The following is a 19,659-nucleotide window of genomic DNA, read 5'->3' on the forward strand; positions in this document are numbered from 1 at the left end:
TCATGACATAGACATTTCGTTCAGTGTTTATCTCTTTAGAACGGAGGATGTGAAAACTGTTCGGTGCAACATTGTAGGATCGGACCCATCAATATAAGCAAGTACAAGCTACCTGGATGCACTTATAATTGGCGGTGAATTGGAAATCATGGCCCCCATCTTAAGATCAAATCATACTCCCGATGGTAACAAAAACATGCTTCACGACACCCTTGATTTGATCGATTGAATTAGAAATTTAGCCTTGGGCAATATAGGATCTAAAGATTAAAGACCTTTTTTTAATTATTTATTTTTTTTGAGTTGAAACGACAGTTGTGTATTAATGATGACGATGACTTCATCTATCGTCGTTCTTGACATTGGAGGTTATTGGGAAGTTCAATTTACGCCGTGTGATTTATTATTAGGTGGAGCACATCCAGTGAAGTCGAATATAAATATGCATCATCCCTAATTTCAAATCATCACTTTTAGAATATCTTATAGTAAGTGATTACGTTCGAAATATATTTACATTGACCGAGAAAGGTATTCTTAGTTGATTCATAAGTAAGATTTTCTCAAATGGTTGCTGTGTGGTGCGGCTAATTAAGTATTCCTCATTGAGGTTCGATTCACCCAAAATAAGTTGAGTTGTTTACCAATCGAAAGTAGTTTGGCCCACTTGAAATTGACTCACATTGCCATAGACTGGACTTTTCCAACCTCAAACTACATGAAAAGAAAGACAAAAGGAAAAAAAAACAAAACAGGACGAGAGGATGCCATGCCATGTTACAATCGATCTCTTTCACGACTCGTGCAACGTGTGCAGGTGTGGGTCTGGCATTAAGTGCTCTTACCACAACATAAGATGCACGATCGAACAACACACATGCATTGGCCTAGGTATTCCCTATCCCTACCGTCGATGTGACTCCACCTCGGCTCAACGTGCGTTGGCCGAAGAAATCGAAATTCCTCTCCATAATTTCCTCGAAAAGACATGACCTCTGATCTCATCCAGTTGGTCAGCAAATCAATAATTGAAGAAGTTCCCTTGGACCGACTTATCCGGAGAAGAATGTTGTTGGCCGGCCTGTTGACCAAACAGGGGCCGATCTTTGGACAATGTCAATAGTATACTTTGCCTACTCTTACTTGTAACAGTATCAATTTGCCCAAAACACATTGGTGATGGAGGGTTTGAGGGGATATTATCGTATTATACTATGTGGGGAGCGAAATGAAGTCAAATGAATTTTGGGGGTGATAGCAATATATAGATATCAAGGTCTTCAAAACTCCTTTCACCTGTCAAAATCATAATATATGATATTTGGGATGAATGAATTAATTTGCATAAAAGATGGTAAGACATGACACATTGTGATATAATATAAGAACAATTATCTACCACTTTTTTGGGCTGGTCAATAAAATTGCAACAAAACCCCTATGTTAGGGCACTGCTTGGATAAGTGCTAACGTCATGCCAATAATTTTCAAAAGATGAGAACTATTAACATCATCTGCATTTAAAATCGAACCCACTTCTAGGGTGTCACAGAAGAAGCTTATGACGAATCAATAAGTAAAAATTTTAGACCCAGTTGAAAAGATCTTGGGATTGGTCTACGCATAAATAACTAGACTATCCTCCAGCCCTGCATTAGTCTCTAAACTTCCATATGTCATCGACTGTCCAACAAGCATCCGCCACGTCATCGACCGCCCAGTTGCCTCCTTCCACGTGGCCCTGCAATGGAAACCCGTTGCAAGCGCTCAGTGCTGACATGGTGGCATAGTCGTTCACATCATAGCTGGTGCCGTCCCCGAAGTAACCGTCGCCCGCAAGCAAAGGGTTGTACGCAGTACTGTTGCCAAAGCCTACTACATCTGCATTTGAGAATGCTTCAGGAATTTCAGGTGTCTGTCCCGTTATCGGGAAATTCGGAGAAATATCTGCATCAGCCATCGTATAACTCGAGACCTCCATCGAAGAATTCGAGTTCTGGGTCAATTTGCTGGGTGAGGATGTGGAGGGAGGATAATGTACTGGAGAGGCAGAAACAGAACAATTCATGCTCATATCAGAAGTCCTGGTTGTTTGATCAGAGGACGAAGCTTGCTCCATTTTCTGGAGCAGCCGGGGCATCCAGATATGGCGGACCGCATCGAGAAACCTCTCGCTGTCGGATTCGATGTTGAGCTGGCGCGCTTGCTTCTGCACCCGCGTCCTCCAGTAGTTCTTGATCTCGTTATCTGTCCTTCCTGGGAGATACTGCGCGATTTTCGACCACCTGCAAATCCGCCCAATGATCAAATTATTAGCACATGTGATGAGCAATGAAATTACCTGAATACTGATATGTCATCATTGAATTTAAACAGATGGATACAGAAAAATACATGCGACATATTATTAGTAAGGAGCGTAGGAAAGAACAAACTTTCTTTTACGACCTATGTGACGAAATTATATAAGGAAAATATCAATTGAATGTTGACCTGTTGCCCCATTTGTGGTGAAGTTCAAGGATCATGAGCTGTTCCTGCGGGGTGAGATTCCCGCGCTTGATGTCGGGTCTCAGGTAATTCAGCCACCTTAATCTGCAGCTTTTGCCAGTTCTCTTCAATCCTGAAACCAGGAACGACAGATTCATCCTCTTTACATCATGCCTTTCTTTTCTGCAACATCTAGACGTTCTAATTGCCAACGAAAAATGACTGTCAAATTATCATACTCCGGTTAGTCTCTTTTACCTGCGCTCTTCGCCAACATATTCCAGCGTCCCTCGCCGTGGCATGTGATCGAGTGAATGAGCAAATTGTCTTCCTCGCGAGTCCATGGCCCCCTTCGCAGGTCACCCTCTTCTTCTCCGGACATGCTCATCTTCCTAGCCCTAGTAAAACCAGGCATACAATGGTTGGTGAAAGAGCAGAGGACGGCTGTGAAGTTTCTGCAGAGAACTCTCGGGTGATAGGCCAAGCGAAAGTGAGACCAAGAAATTAGTGATTCCAAACCAGAAGTAGAGGACTTAGAATAGTAAAGTAAACCCTTGTTTTTTTGAGCTTTTTCCACATGTTCGTTGCCTTTATATACAAAGTCATGCGGAACATAATTTTTCTTTGGGGTCAGAGCATGTATCTGGCCAACAAGTTCTTACCCCCTAGGAGGCGGCAAATTTGGAAAACGATGTATAGACCCTTTATTCTTGTGTTCATTGAGGGCAGGAATGAATATTTTCATGTTACTTTGGCAACTTTTTTCTTTAGAAATGCCTGTTACAAGGATTGTGGAATATTTCATGGTTCCAAGAAAATTTTATTGATAGAGCTTTAGTTACACGGTACCATATCTTGTTATGGGTCCTATTTTAATGAGGTTCATACCAATGGGCTAAGGGATTGCACCCATGAAATTATACATACACACTCTTGCCTCGTTGTGGTGGAAACATTCGCTCTTGTTGGTATTTCTATCAAATTTAATATGAAAGGTTAGATATGGTGAGATCCACATGATATGCACATGCACATAGGATCATCGTTATCAATCATAATTTAATTTATATGATAACTTTTCCATTTCACATGGTAAATCCAATAATATAGGTAAAACTTTACTCCCTTTTGAAGAAGTGATTTATCAATCTTAATGTGAATGGCCAGATAGGGTGAGACCCACGTAACATTCGTATAAAATTGTAAATATCAATCATAGTTCAGTTCAGTATATGTACTATATTCATATGACAACTTTTCTGCTTCACGTGGTAGGTTCAGTAATATAATTGAAACTTTATTTCCCTTGAAAAAGTGGCTGATCAAACTCTTCCGCGTGAAGCTCACATATCACATGCCAACAGCAGTTAAATCAAATTCGTGCTATCATATCGCGAGCTCTCAGTTCGATTCTGATGCATGTGCTTTGGATGAAGTGAAGCGTCACCATGAACTCAAAATGAAGGGCCGCAGAGAGAGAAGGAGGGGGGGCTGGAGCAGGGGATGAGACTGAGACCTTGGTGGGTCTTCTTGGTGAAAAGAACCGTTGAGGGATGGATGGGTTCTTGGGTGTTTCTTCTGAGGTTATGATTTATTCCATTTTCCCATCTAGTGCTTCTAGATTCTTGGTGAGAAACGTGGTTGACCGAACAAAGATATAAATCGTTCACGAAAATAATAATATAATGAGTAAACGTGGAACTGTAGGGTATGCTCAATAGGGGCGGCAGTAAGCTAACACCTTGGAATACTTGGAAAAGCAAGAAAGCTGAAAATTTCTTCCACGTATGCAGGTCACGTCAAGCAGAAGAAGGGTTTTTCTACAGACGGGTATTTTCAGCATTAAAACCCAGTCGGTAGACGAATCTGGGATGGGATAGTAAAAGGGCAGAACCTGGTCCGAACATGGAATTTCGGATTTCCATCTTTCCAATTTGTGGCAGCTAAATTTGACCGCGTGAGAGAGATTATGGGGGGGGCTCCTCTTGGCCTATCAAGATAAAGTCACAAGCTTCCATTGTGCAACAACAGTACCTTGAAAATGAGAAACCATTCGAGCATCCAGTTTTTAAATATTTTTTGGGCATTGATTTGAGCATCTAATTTAAGTTAGATGGATGACCCAAATAGTTCAGTTTTGATTGTTTTGACTTTTCTTTTGTCGGCTTTGCTAAGATGATAATGTCAGCCCAAGTAGAGGCTGTCACCATCAATGTGATTAAGGCAATGGTAAAGGGATATGGAGTCGGGGTCCGGGGTCAAGTATCTACCATGGAATGGACTTACTCCGGATGGCTCATACTAAGTTGCTTAGCTTCCACGCACCTCGTGTGGAGAGAGACTTCCTAAAATCTTGGTGAGGTTCACCTACCTCATGTACGATCAAACATCTAATGGCAATTTTCATAAAAGTTCCTTTGGGGTAAGACCCTTTATTCCAATGCTCTACTCGACTTTCTTGTGATGGCAAAAGCCACAAAACAATCCATAAGTATCCTTAAGGCTTCGTTTATTTATTTGAAAAATAAATGATTTGAAAAATATTTTTCTAAAAATAGTTATTTGTATTGCATGAGGTAATTAATCAATGATTTTTTTTATCATCATTTTGTAAAGGATAAAAATATTTTCTTTTGTTTATATTTGTAAGTAATATAAATGATCATTTTACAAAATACATATTATTCAAATTATTCATTTTCCTGTGATATATACACACCCTAAATCTTGAAATACTTTCTGAAAACCAAATAGGTTAGAGGTCCAAAACTAATTCCCCTAAGGGAGATAAAGAACCTCTCTCTCTCTCTCTCTCTCTTAGATTTTTTTTTGTTGATTTTGTGGACGATGTGGTCGACATCTTCCACAGATCTAGAGCTAGATCTAGATTTGGGTGTTCTTTTATCTCATCTCGATTTAGTTATATATATATATATATGAGATTTACAAGGCGTTTTCGATACTCTTAGAACCTTTAGGTGTTGTTGTGGTCTCTATACTGTGATGGTGCTTAGCACACTAAACTTAAGCTTGCTTATGCTCACACCACCTTTTAGTAAAGCCGTAGTTATTGGAGAGGGATTTTTCCAGTGTGTGCTCATCATTGGCGATAATGCGAGATGATTGTGCTTTGGTATTACAAAAGATTTATTTTTGTGGAAATAGTATCTGCAGGATGTACCAAGTTAATTCACTTTTCCGATTTAATCGTTTTGTGGGAGGATTCCCACTTTTATCTTGAAATTATGCATTTCTCTTTCATACGAAATGAAAATTTTCTTTCCAATCCAAAAAAGAAAAAAGAAAACCAAACAGGTTAACTATAGTCCAAGGCCGTCCATGTCGAAACGATAAGTACAATCGCGTGAGCTCACAATAGACTGAGGTCTACTAATGAAATCCAAAGAACCGACCACGAGTTGCCGACACAGTTTCGACGCGAACAAGATTTAAAATCCATCCGAGGACCCCCCCTCCATTCGAGTGTCGTGTTGTGCGGGCGCGCGTGATCTGGTGGGGTGTGAAAAATTTGCCATCTTCAAGGCGATGGTGGGTGGGGGGCTCGATTCACTGCACAACGTGGACTTAAAATCGAAGGGCAGGTCCACTCCGTGACGGCCAATAATTGTGTTCATGGCTGGCTGGGGTTGCTCGCATTTCATACTCCCCAAGTTTCCAATCGAGATCGATATCGAGATCGATCGATCGAGAGAGAGAGAGAGAGAGAGAGAGAGAGAGAGAGAGAGAGAGAGAGAGAGAGAGGGTTTTGTCCTTTATCCAAATTTGTGCAGTTGGAGGAGATGGTTGCCAATATGTCATGTGAAAGCAAGCCAAGGGACCACCCCGTTTCTCGTACAATAATAATTCGCGATAGAAGTCGTGCGTGCGTGTGAGGATAACATGTGACATATGTAATGTGTGCGTACGCGTGGGGTGGGGGTCGGACGTGAGAGACGACGAGCATTGCTCAGCGAAAGGGGAGGGAAAGCTACTGGTCACTTTGGAGGCTTCCGTTTTGGATGCCTCTATGTTCATCAACCAATCGTGTTAGAGATATATTTAGGAAATTCTATATATTTTCCTTTATTGGTTCTCATCAATTGTACTACATATTTAGGCTCACGGACTCTTTATTTGAAATTCTACATAGTATTACTTTTTCATCTATATGATCACAACTCTCAAGTAATCATATTCCCAAGTTTGATGGGTGACCCACTGATGCCTGAACCTTATTGTTTATGTCTATATAAACCATCAACTCGTGATTAAAAAGTTATGATTTTGAATTTTCAAAGACATGGACATGCGCAGAGGTTGATTGACATTTTGTTTTTTTTTTGCTGTCTAAGTAATTGCTGCTTGGATTGGAATCTTTTAATTTTAGATGTAAATTCATGTGTTTCTTGGTCCCTGATGTAATTTTATGTGCTCGATGGGGAAAATTAGCGTCAATTACCTTATCCCAACTATTTGAAGAACCGACCACTCCACGTCAAGTATCATGAATTCTCTTATTTTCTTTTAACGAAAAAGAATAATAGTGAACACGTGAATATCGACTTGGACGGAACACTTTGGCTTTTTTTCTTTTTAATTGTAAAAAGATTGTATTGATTTCTTAAATATATATATATATATAAAGTATGCACTTTGTGGTAAAGCAAATTGAATTAGAGCAAAACCAAAATACTACAAAGCTAAAGCCAGAAAATAAGAGGGTCAACAGAGTACCATCCAAGTTAAGCACACACTCATTTTATAAGAATGGATATGTCTAATAAAATAATTGACGACCAATCACTGGACAAATAAACATTGGAAATTCCTTTTCTAGTAACTATGATTTTACTGGTTGGCAGTGTGCATTTAAGTTCTGTTTTCTCTGCAACATCATTGTATGGAGACAACAAAAACAAGTTGTGTTGTTTCCAAAACAATAATATTTAGGGTTAATACCTTAAAAAACCCCAAACTGGTATACTTGTGACAAATTTACCCAAAACTATTTTTTTGACCATGAAAAACCCTAAACTAGTAAACTTGTGACAAATTTACCCGACTGATTATAAAAAACCCCTACAATGACAAATTTACCTCAAACTGACCAAATAAATACCCTATGCTAAATTAGATTAATACCACAAAAAAAGCGTAAAAATTGTAAACTGTGACAAACGGAACGTAAAATCCTAAATTGGTATACTGGTTAACTATTACGTGTCATTTAACTTAATAATTTAAGAATAAAATTTAACGAAAACTAACATAGGGTAAATTTGTCACAAGTGTACCAGGTTTGGGATAAATTTGTCAAAAGGTTTGGGTTTTTTCAAAAAATAGTTTGGGTAAATTTGTCACAAGTGTACCCGGATTTGGAGTATTATCCCTAATATTTATTGTAACAAGGGAAATTATTGAAAATTTAACTCTAAGAAAGCGATAACTAACATAAAGAGGGGAGTGAATTACAAACCAAATATGGACTTATAAAATTGCTATAAGATTGAAACCAAATTAGACAGAAGGTGAGGTACGGATTACAGAACTTTTTTAAAGCGATTAATTTCTACTGGTGGTGCTTTGTAAATTTATGAACCATGTCTACTAAATAAAACAACGCAAATAGAGTTTAAGCAAACTTTTTCTCGAATTGGCACACCTAGAGAGCAACTACTAATGAACTGACGGACATGTCTTTTTAAAGCTGAAAGGACATGTCTTTTTAAAGACAAAGAAAACTACTAACAAAAAATTGAATGGACATGAACTAAAGAGTCGTGTTGATTATGCTCATGTTTGTAGAGCCATTGTTCCATGATTACAACAGTATTATTAAGGACAAAAAAGCCATAGCAGAAAACTTAAAAGGACATGAATTGAAGAGTTATCTTAAGCCATTAACCTATAATTGCAACAAGTTAAACAAACATAAATCTAACATTTAAAAAAGCAGATCTTCGTAGCAAGGCATTAGAGCTCTTGCAATTACTATTGAAGCTGAAGGAAGGGGACTTATCAAACAACACATCAATTAGTAGGAAACTAGTTGTGGGGATGACCAAAGTGGTACTTCTTGAGTTTATGTGATGATCGTCCCCACACACCAATTTCCTATGTCACCAAAATTGCATTTGATCGTCCGAATTTCTAACCAGTATAGAACTAAATAGGATAGGCTTTCAAATCCAAAGATTTTGCTATATCTTATCAACTCTTTGGTGATTATAATAATAAAGTCAAATATATTCACATCATATCATGTACAATGTTTAGTTTAAACAACATATTAATATAAATTGATCAAAATTCTTATAAATGGATATGGTAAAAATCTCTTGTGACATTCTTACCTACTTTATTTTATTTTATTTTTATTTATTTATTTTCCTTTTTAATTAATTTCTTTTTTTTTATATTTTCCCTCTTCCATCATTATCTAATAAGAAATTATTAAATAGTAAACTGCGCCAATATACTTAAGATACTAAAATACCTAAAAACATGTAATAAATATAAATATGAATTTATATTTATATAGTGAATTTATATCATAAAATAGAATTAATTTGAATATATAAATAAAAAATAAAACTAACTAAATGGTTATATTTGTTATTTTGAATTTTATATTAGAATTCAAATATTATTGATATTGAAATATAATTTTAATTTGGTTAATTTAATAAATTTGTTATTCGAATTTTTATTATTATTATGGATATTAAAAATTCTATTTACCTTTATCCCATCTCTTCGATAAGATAATTTTATTCGATTTATATCTCATCGTATCTTAAGTAAGTATCAAATGTAAGATAGAATAAATTTTATCTTATCTTGAATTTTATCTTGGCTACTGAACGTAACCCAAGGGGTTGGGCGGGTCGAGAACACGAGTTAATCCGACCAGCCGTCGTCCTTAATATCAGAAGCAGCCCCGTTGGGCCCAACTCGTGGCCCATTAGATGCTGGGCCTATATCAGGTTTGGGGTTGGCCCAAGACCAAAACCGAGTCGCCCGCTGAGCCGGGTTTGATTCAGGAGCTGTACCTGTCCACGCCATTCGTTGTGTTGAACCGGTGGGATTCGATGATGTCGGAGCGGATTATCCACCTAAGACTTTCGTCTGCATGAATCGTATCGACATCGCCCTCCTTTGAATTTAAAATTAAAATGCGAAGAAGGGCCATTCGTTCGGGCAATCCGTCCCTCTTCCGCGGTTCCCGTCCCTCGCGATGTCCCGGATCGGACCGCCGCCGTCCAAGATGCTGCAAGCGCTCGCCTCGGCCCCGCCCGCGCACGTGACCATCCATCTGTCCCGTGCCGGCGCCGGCGCCGCCTCGCTCCCTCTTCGCCGTCCGCCGCCGGCCTTCCCGGTCTCCCGGCCGACGCCGACGCCCCTCCGGCCGCTGTCCACCGCGAGGGGCTTACGCGCGCCGTCGGCATTGCTTGATCTCAAAGGTGGCACAGGGTACTCGCCGCTCTTGTCAAATGCATCCATCTGGGCACTGCGATGATGAGTCTTTTGCTTGCGTCAATTGGGTTTGTGATGAGGACTGATGAGGTTCGCAATTTTTGTTGTTCTTCGCAGAATGAGTGGGTTCATCGATGTGGAGCTCAAGGTCCGTGACTATGAATTGGATCAGTATGGCGTGGTGAACAATGCAGTCTACGCGAGCTACTGTCAACATGGTGAGCCTCGTAGTTTCTAAGTTATGCATGAATTTTTCTTTAGTGCATTTTCCCTGTTGACGACATTTTTATGAAGCAAATGCATTTCCCACTTCCGGTCCGGCCTCCTTGTGTGGTCGAGATTCTTTCGGAGGAAGGTTTTAATAGGAGGGGGATAGATTCAGTCTCTTAGTCATGTCACCTCGTTCGAGTAGCATCTGGCAAAGGGTAGTAAGAATAATGTGACTACAGAGTTGCTTCTCTTCAAATAGTGGTAATAAGAATAACATAGGGGACTAATGTTAAAATTTGTGGTTTGCAAGTGTCTAGGGACAAAGGTTAGAGGTTTTCACGAAAACAGAACAAAAGGACTTTGGAAAGTATTGGTCTGGCTAGATAACAGTCTTCTCAAATCTCCATAACGTTAGTTTGTCCGCTGAGCCGCTATACCTTTTGTGATCTGGTGGTTCCCTCCTTTTTCTGGGGATGCATATGTCAAAACCAGGTAAAATTTGTATGCAATGTCCCGCATAGAGCTTTGGGAGTGGTCTTGACTTTCTAGTGATAAAGAGGAGAACTCCAGTCCAATTTATAAAATTATGCTAGGGTTAGTAATAGCTGAAATCTCATACTTCCACAAATCTTCCTGCTTCTCTTTTTAGTTGAGCTTCTTTCCTTGGATGGGAATATGCTAATCATACGATAATAATGACTTGTCTCAAAGGCATTGTTTTGGCACCCTGCTTTGTGGTTGGAAACTGAGAGGTGAAGGTTGTTCTTCTGACGATTTGTCATTTTGTGCAGCTTGAATAGTTTCTTTTATTAGACTAGATTAACAAGTCTGCACACAATTCAAGAGCAGAACTAACTATTTTGGTCTTCAATCAGGTCGACATGAGCTTCTGGAAATGATTGGTGTAAGTGCTGATGCTGTGGCCAGAACTGGTAATGCATTGGCATTATCAGAGTTGTCACTCAAATTTCTCGCTCCTCTAAAAGTATGTTTTTCATTTCTAATTTCTTGCAAAGAAGATACTTCAAGATTAATTTAATGATATCTGGTCATGAATCGTGGTATGCCTTGCCTTGCTTTCTTTGGGGTCCTCCTTAACTTTAAATTGATTTATGCAGACTTCACACGCTTTTGATCCAAATCAGAGCTGGTATTTGCCCTATAAAATGTTCACTAATTCCTTATGTTGGTCCAAAGCTATCCTAGATATACATTTAACACCTATATAGAGTTCAATATAGTGGCAACAATGACAAGACAATAGATAGATTGAGATATTTAAGGTCCTTCAGAGTTTGTCCTTTGTTTTCTTTCTCCTCTTGCCTTTTCATTTCATTTCACTATTTTCAATTTTTTTCCTGAGAAAAAATTTTAAAATATTAAAGAGCACATACTGGGTGCCTCTGCTCTTGACTAGTGATTCTAGCATATTCATTCAAAAGTAGAAGTATTCTCTTAAATTGTGACAATAGCTAGTATCACTTTTTGGTTAGGGCTAATGAGAAAAAGAGAGGGAAATCCAAGGGGATGTCTAAGGAGCAGATGAGGGATATAGTCCCAGAGAGGACACAATTGCATAGAAGAACCTGTATGTGTACACTGAGTGAATGGAAAAAGGGTCGGTGATTGTTGATGTTGTTAGGGAGATAGATGAACCTACGTATGCTGTCTGATGGCAGTAAGGAACTCAAATGCTCCAGCTTCCTCGTATGCAAATAGACACAGCAGAACATTTTACTCTGAAAAAGCATTGTCTTTAGCACCAAATACGACTATACAATTATGTGCAGAAGTGCTTGCTTGTGATTGTAATGTCATTCAATATTCATTAACTAGTTGTTTTATTGTCCTTTCTTGGGCAACCAGAGTGGGGACAGGTTCATTGTAAAGGTGAGGGTCTCTAACTCATCAGCCGCTCGCTTATACTTTGAGCACTTCATTTTCAGGCTGCCAAATGACGAGGTCTGTTTATCAACTACATCTCTCTATATCATACTAGATCTTGTCTTGGCGCTGAGACATTTTTGTTACATGTTCCACAGCCTATTTTGGAAGCAAAGGCTACAGCTGTATGGCTTGACAAGAACTATCGTCCTATCCGTATTCCACCAGAAATTAGATCTAAGTTTGTCCAATTCGTTGTAATGAGGAGGCCAACTGATGTGCAGAAGGAGTTGGTGATAGAATACTTGGTGTAAGACCCTCCCTTTTGCTGAGTCCCCTTGTTTGAGCTTAAATCATGAAGACAGACACAGAAGGGGAAAGAGAAGCTACTAGAATTACTTCTAGGACAGACATCCACGAGGAAGAATCCTTGCACATGTCAATTGAGCTCTGTCCTTCCACACAAGCAGCTCATAGAATTCAATTATGTTTGGAGTGTATGATCTAGTCCACCATTCTGAACTCCTGTATTTGGGCATCTGTGGGAATCAACCAATTAACTGTAAACGGTATCTGTTCATTAAATGACACATGAGGGAATTCTAACTGTTTGCTATGCACCACTTGTAGATATTACTGATTAATGTACATGGAAAATTTCCTGGCACATGCATCCCTACTTCTCTTCAATGGTGTCTTGTCACGTCCAAACGCAAGCTCTAACATGATGATAACACTTCTATGCTGAACACTTATCTTATGTGCACTGAGGCAGTTAAGCACCTTTTGGAGATATATGTGTGCTTGCTCAATTCAAGATTGACCAAATGGGAGAGTATGAAACCTTTCTTTTGTCTAATTTCAAAGACTCTGTTGTTCAAAGTGTGTACGTGGATCCGTTTCGATGGGTATTTGACTAGAGGAAAGGAGATGGTGTTTTTTGTGTACTCATGCATGCTTGTGGGTACATGTGCCTAGAGATGTAGAGAGCAGTTCCACTTTTTCCACAACAGGTAATATCGGATTAAGCAGTCCTGCATATTGGTAAACCCAGAAAAATGGGAATGATTCTTACTCGTGACGATATCCCACACGATTTGAATTAAGTCCATCTAGGGCTTCTTTACCTGGGGAAAGACTTGATTGGATGTCATACTAGCGAATTTGGAGTTTGAATGTGTGAGCTTCAGTCTCTATTGATTGGGAAGTCAAATCATTTTTCTTTTGTAATGCATACATCGACTGTCATTGATTTAAAAGCATAGCAAATTGCAAATTTTTATCATTTTGATTATGCAGTTGCTCTCTTTGGTTACTCTTGGTGCTGAAGAAGCCGCTTAGCAAATATTGCATCTTCTCAGCTTCTTTTTCTCCGAATGGATCTTCCAGAATGTCGGTCTAGTTAGTGGTCACTTAGTAACCATTTCTAATGAATGTGAAGTTCGATTTCTGTAGGTCCACAATGATATGGAGAGAATATTGTGCAAGTTCATGAGTATCTTCGTGCAAGCATTATAGCATAGTCAGAAATTATGTCGACAGTATGCAGTGACTCCAATCACCATCCGATTTTTCTTCTCCTCTCCCTCTCAAATCACAGGAAGGGTCCAAAAGTTCGCTACAAGCTGATTAGACCATTTGAAGACTTTCAAAATTTCTACCGTTGGGTACCGAAGCCTACAGGAAAGTTGGTGCTAGAGGGCTGTCCTGGATGTCGCAATTGCTGCCCGCGTGTATCTTTTGTGGCTAGTAACGTGATGACTTTCTTTGAGATGCCTCTGCATGAACCTAAAACGGAAAGCAGAAGTAGGTACTTCTCGTGGGTATCACTCCATGTGGAACATGGAAAGTGGCGTGAAGTTTACAACGACCATCTTATGTTACATGAATAACGTTCACATGGACAATTTTTAATTTTTAATTTTATTTTCCTTTTTATTTCTCTTTTACTTCTTTTTTTCCTCTCATCTTCTTTTCTTTTTTCTTTTTCCCCTCGCAGGCCATCAATGATAGTTGATGGTTGGCAAAGATCACCAACCTTCAATAATAGTAGCCCTCCTTGTCGCCCTCATAGCCGTTCACCAAATTGGTCAAGAGCAAGGGTTACCCTAGTCAATCCAGGCGAGGGTAGCTCATTATTGCCTAGGTGATGGCGACCCTCGCCAAGGGCTAGCAAGGGTTGCTCTCACTTGAGGTTGGCAAGGGTGGCGATCCATTGGCCATTGACGAGGCCTTGTGGAGGAAAAAAAAAAAGAAGAGAGAAGGAAAAAAAAAAAACTATTAAAACTTGTTCAATCAATATTGGCCATACTATATAAGATGCTTATTATCCGTGTTAGCGAATTTTGATTAAAATTGACCAGATTAACTCGATTGATAAAATATAAAAAAAGTTTAAAACTCAATTGACATAATTAAAAGGCTTAAGATTAAATTGACAAGAGGATAATAAGTCTATGATTTTTTGGACAATTATCCTTGCTGGGCTGTGGTGTTAATGCAGAGCACAATCTTGAAACTTCGTAATTGAGGATGACTTATACAACTTTCCCTTTTTAAAATGAAATTGACACTAGATTAGAGAAATGAGTCATGGAGGATAACGTCCAGCTGTAATCAACCACAGATTGCCGCGTGCGCACACAGTATACTCTCGAGTCTGGAGGCTTCCTCTGTTCAATCATCGAACCAACTAACTTTTAAATGACCCGCCGCAAAATTACGTGCGGGGCTTTGATCGGTAGTTTGGAGAGAATGGCTTTGAATCGAGACATCGACACGTTATCGTTTTCCACGCCCTGGCCTCTGATTGGCTGTCTCCATCCCGGTCTACACAATCCACGGTGATTCAGGAAAACCACCTGATCACCTTGGAATGGACTCTGGATTTCACTGGGAAGAGTAGGTGATGCAGCCCTTGCAAGGATAAGGACCACGACCCGCAGCAGTTTCTTGAGTGTCGGATTCTACCATATATAGCTTTGATCAAACGGGGAGGAGGGACAGAAGGGATCTCGACCGCAGGAGGGCGCTGATCATTCGAGGGTGTGAGCGAAAATGGAGGAGGGAAACGCGAAGAAGAAGATAATGGTGGCGATCGACGACAGCGAGTGCAGCCACTATGCTCTGGAATGGGCTCTCGACAACTTGGGCCACTCCATCGCCGGCTCCGAGCTCATCGTCTTCTCAGTCCAGCCTTCATCTAACTACGGCTCCGTTTATGCTGCTTCTTATGGAGCTGCCCGTGAGACTCTCTCTCTCTCTCTTAAATTTGTACCGTGATCACTGAGTTTGAGTGGATCCATCAAAACTACCGGCTGAGGTTCGAAAGCTGTTAAATCTCTCGCGATCGTAGCGGATTGTTGTCATGTTGAGATTATCTTTTGATCAGCGCGGTCGGTTAAGAATTCCTTGCATCAATTTGCCTCGGTTGGCTTGGCTCCTGTATTATCTTTTCCCTATTTTATGCTAGAATTTTTGTGGCTCGCTTGCAATATATCTGCCTTTCTTTGTCCCATTTTGTAGTGCAGTTGGTCAAATTTCACTTGCTGAACCTTGTGCAGACCATCTGGATACTCTGTGCTCCTTGTCTTCTTCTAACTTAATTCGTCTTTAGCCGAGGATATGCTTATGGTTTTTAAATAATTCTTTCTGCTGTGCAGCTGTTGATTTGATCAGAAGCCTCGACGAAAATCGCAAGAAGCTCACTTTAGGCCTGCTTGAAAAGGCTAAGGAAATCTGCTCTCAACATGGGGTAAGCAAGAGGACCACAATTTGATTCGAAATAGTTTGTAAAAATCATAATACGAGTCCGCATCCATGTTTTTGTTTAACACATTAACGCGAGTGTGACATGGAGAAAGAAATCATGAGAAATGAATTAATCAGGAGTTACAAATATTATGGTCCTGGTAACAGAAGACTTCACTCAAAACACTTGAGCCTGGTACACAGGATGATTCGTTTTACTTTGAACACTTGTACACAACGCGCTGAGCGTTCTATGCTTGCATCAATTCCTAATTTATCAACTTCACACTTTGGCATCTCCTAAAGTAAACCCAGGTCATTAGGTTAGAAGTTCGAAGGCAGGGAAGACAGAGGACTTGTGAGATGAATGTTAGTTGTCATGAATCTGCAAGTCTGTGTAGAAGGAAGTTTGCTTATTCCTCAAGCAGGCAAAGTCTCCATAAGTAGGAAATCTAAGCATCGACTGTCTCTCTCACATTTGAATCTAAGTTTTGAATCGGGTTAACACATCTTATATTGGTGTTGACTTTCATGCTCCTCATTGCCGCTTACTCTCTTCTTCTAGTGATCATTCATCCACATCCATTTTCAAGATTTATCGCTCGAAGTAGAGTTTACGAGTGAATACATATTGGCAATTTATTCATCTTTGGTGACGGCATATCATCTCAATGTCTACACAAACTAGGAAATACTGGGTTCTTGGCTGGGCAAGTCACTGGTTGATTATCTTTAGCAATTGTATAATGTTACCATCGATTTGTTTGGTAAAAGCTCTTCGACAATTGCACTAGTCAAATACTTATCCATCCTAACTAAAGGCATTAACCAAAGCCTAGAGAGAACTTTATTTCCCGTCTCTTGTTTGGCTGGAAGGCATCTCTGTTCTCTTGAAATGTCCCCCAATGGCGTCTAACATATGCTCTCTGCAGTTGAAGGTTGCTTAGTGAATTTGATCTATTTGATCTATATATAAAAAGGTGCAGCAGGAGAGGACATAATAGAAGAATAAAGGAAATGGAAGCAAGTGAACTGTTACACAAATAGCTGAGTGGGTGGCAAATGAGTTATCTCCAAGAGGCAGAGTCAGAACAAGCATAAGTTGTAGTATGACCCTAGAGTGGTATGTCCAGCTTGTGAAGTACTTAAGTCTTAAAAGAATAGCAGCTTTTTAAAATAAAATCTATGATGTTAAGAGGCCCAAGAGATGAAAGTTAAAGCTACCAAAGCACTTTATGTAATGGCTAAATAGCAAGCCAAGGATGAGGTGCTGCAACATAAAAAGATATACAGAGATACCCAAGCATGAATCTGACAATAATGTGGCCATCTTACCAATCCCAGAGATTCAACAATGAAGCCCTTATCATCTTTCAACTCTCCTATTCACAGCCTGAGTACATATACTTCACTGATCAATGACTGGCTACATAAACAGCTTGTCCGTCTTAACTGTGGAACAGTTGAAGAAGAATAGATCGACAGCTTTCTCTTTTTAGTCTAATCCATTGTAATTTGTTAAGATAGATCATTGTCGATTAATGCAGTTGTTAAAGGATTTGCACCACTAAGTTGACCAAGTTCATTGCTGTTGCACAGTGTTGAAACCAACTGATGATCTGCTTAGCTGATAGCTTGGTCTTTCACTAGCATAGCGAAGCGTGTTGAACTTCAGTTACACTATCACTTCATCCACTAGAGAATCTTCCGCTGATAAAGAGATGAATTACAACATAAGAGCAAATTGCTAGTAGGGTATCGAATTGAAGTTTTGAGTTTGTGAATTTTGAGAGTCAGGGGATACGATATATAGGAAGATAGCAGGTGTTGAGGGAGAGTGCAAAAGTCAACATGTAAGAGGTTCGTTGACATCATCCATTGCCTAAGTAAAAATGCACGTGCAATTTGTCCGAGCAGAGAAAAAGCAAACGTTCCTTCCAAAGTGAATGATGCCAATGCATTAATTTCATGGTGGTAAATATGCGGTTATGATTTGTTCCATCAAGATTAATCATAAGCTCCTCATTAGATGATTGAACTGTCCATTTTGGAAGAACATGGAAGTTTAATTTGTGGAGCAAGATGGGCAGTACACTTCCATGAAAGCAGCATTTTGTTTTGAACAAATGATCTGAGATCAGGAACCCAAAGCTCCCACCTTCAATAACGATTTGGATGCTTGAATTCTGTGGATTTTATTCCGGATATGGTTCGTGGAACTATACCAATTCAAATATCTGTCTAATGTGATAAACGAATTTTTAAAATAGGTCAATGCAGAGACGATGACAGAAGTTGGGGATCCCAAAGAGGAAATTTGCAAGGCAGTCGATAAACTCAACATCCAGTTGCTTGTGTTGGGCAGCCACAGTCGTGGAGCAATAAAAAGGTTGGTCACTTTATCTGTCTTATAGGGCTGACCTCAAGTTAGTTTGAACTGCCAAGTGCCTAAGCGAACCGAACTTTTCCAGTTTGGTTCGGCCGGGAGTGTGCTTCCTATATCCCGTTAACAAGAACTGAACTGTGTCACGGCGGTTCAGTTTGATCTGAACTTCTCTCTAATAATACTGAACGGCAGAACCAAAGTGAAGTTTTCCTCTTCTTCTTTTTTTTCTTTTTTTTTCCTTTTCACTTTTCTTGGATATGGAGGTAGTTGTCAAAAAGCTTCTAAAGTGATTAAATCAATTGAAATTCAATAGGCAATCCCATGACACGTTTTCTGGTTGCAAAACATTCATAGTTCTAGCCTTTTCCCAACAACTATTACAAATTTTCACCGATTCTTTAGTCTGTGTAGTGCTGGTTTGATGTTTAATATTTAGCTATCGTTCTAGGGCACCTCTTAATATGCTAATATTTTGGAAAAGAGAATGATTAATAAAGAAAAAGAGAGAAATTTAATTCAGTTTGGAACTGAACTGGACTAGCCTATTCAATATGATTAAAGTTTGGTTCCAGACCCATTAATAAATAAGTTTGGTCTGTAATTTTCTAAGTCTAGATGGTCCTTCAGTTTGGCCACGAAAGTCCAAACCTAGTAGGATTGAGCCTATTCTTATAACTTAGTTTGTGATGAGATGGCGCCATGATATGTCTCTGGAAAACTAAGTCACAGGTATCGTCTATTCTAACCATGTCTTTTACCAATGATAATGTTCTGTTGCAGCTGTGCTCTGTCAACTTCATTTTGTACAATTTAACCTACAAATGACTAACATGTTTAGACTTGGTTAGCTGCTCAAATGATAGAATAATATTAGTCACCTTACTATTAGGATCCTTAAAGCTATATGTCTATATCCCGCGTTTCATATGTGAAAGCGATATGCTTGAGAATTATTGTGGACCTAGTTGAATTTTTTTCTTGTTTCTCGTTTTGGGCCCGTCCGTAAGACCGTCTCCCGTATGCTTATCAATGCTCCAATTGTGACAGGGCGTTTCTGGGTAGCGTAAGCAATTATTGTGTTCATAATGCAAAGGGCCCTGTCCTTGTGGTGAAGAAGCCAGCTTGACCTATCAGCATCTACCATCTCCTGTCTCAAGTTTAAAGTCAAGAAAGTTCAGCAGAAGCTAGTACCATAGTTGCAAGCTTCACCGATTCATGTGACTGATGGGGGGATGTAACTTTCAATAAACCCCCAGTGTTGTTTCATTACTTCACCACAACGTCAAATGTTGATGTCTTCCAATGTGATATATGTTTAAGATGCGTAATATACTTGCTGATCAGCCCTCAAATCTTCACGCTTTGTGCATTCTCCAATCTTGCACATACAATATCATTCTAGCTCTGTGGCGACTCTTGGTATCGCAAGTAGATGTTTAACGACGGTGTTTGAGATAACGTTT

At 39.5% G+C, this 19,659-nt stretch overlaps 3 protein-coding genes across 3 annotated transcripts; 2 read left to right on the forward strand and 1 right to left on the reverse strand.

Annotated features, from left to right (window-relative positions):
* Positions 1-1,544: 1,544 nt before the first annotated feature.
* LOC104433270 (MYB-like transcription factor EOBI) lies at positions 1,545-3,105 on the reverse strand. The gene is made up of 3 exons (XM_010045952.3): positions 2,749-3,105; positions 2,494-2,623; positions 1,545-2,285 (listed from the first exon to the last, which is right to left on the reverse strand). Exons 1-3 carry the CDS (start codon positions 2,903-2,905, stop codon positions 1,655-1,657), a joined length of 918 nt encoding a protein of 305 aa, XP_010044254.1. The 5' UTR covers positions 2,906-3,105; the 3' UTR covers positions 1,545-1,654.
* Positions 3,106-9,592: 6,487 nt separating this feature from the next.
* On the forward strand, positions 9,593-12,727 carry LOC104433272 (acyl-acyl carrier protein thioesterase ATL3, chloroplastic). The gene is made up of 5 exons (XM_010045954.3): positions 9,593-9,963; positions 10,084-10,184; positions 11,052-11,161; positions 12,043-12,138; positions 12,219-12,727. Exons 1-5 carry the CDS (start codon positions 9,728-9,730, stop codon positions 12,372-12,374), a joined length of 699 nt encoding a protein of 232 aa, XP_010044256.2. The 5' UTR covers positions 9,593-9,727; the 3' UTR covers positions 12,375-12,727.
* Positions 12,728-14,854: 2,127 nt separating this feature from the next.
* LOC104433273 (universal stress protein A-like protein) lies at positions 14,855-19,573 on the forward strand. The gene is made up of 4 exons (XM_010045955.3): positions 14,855-15,304; positions 15,723-15,814; positions 18,081-18,199; positions 19,244-19,573. The coding sequence occupies exons 1-4, from the start codon at positions 15,118-15,120 to the stop codon at positions 19,320-19,322; spliced, it is 477 nt and encodes a 158-aa protein (XP_010044257.1). The 5' UTR covers positions 14,855-15,117; the 3' UTR covers positions 19,323-19,573.
* Positions 19,574-19,659: the final 86 nt, after the last annotated feature.

The sequence above is a fragment of the Eucalyptus grandis genome, chromosome 2, assembly GCF_016545825.1.
Source record: "Eucalyptus grandis isolate ANBG69807.140 chromosome 2, ASM1654582v1, whole genome shotgun sequence".
Classification (NCBI taxonomy): Eukaryota; Viridiplantae; Streptophyta; class Magnoliopsida; order Myrtales; family Myrtaceae; genus Eucalyptus; species Eucalyptus grandis.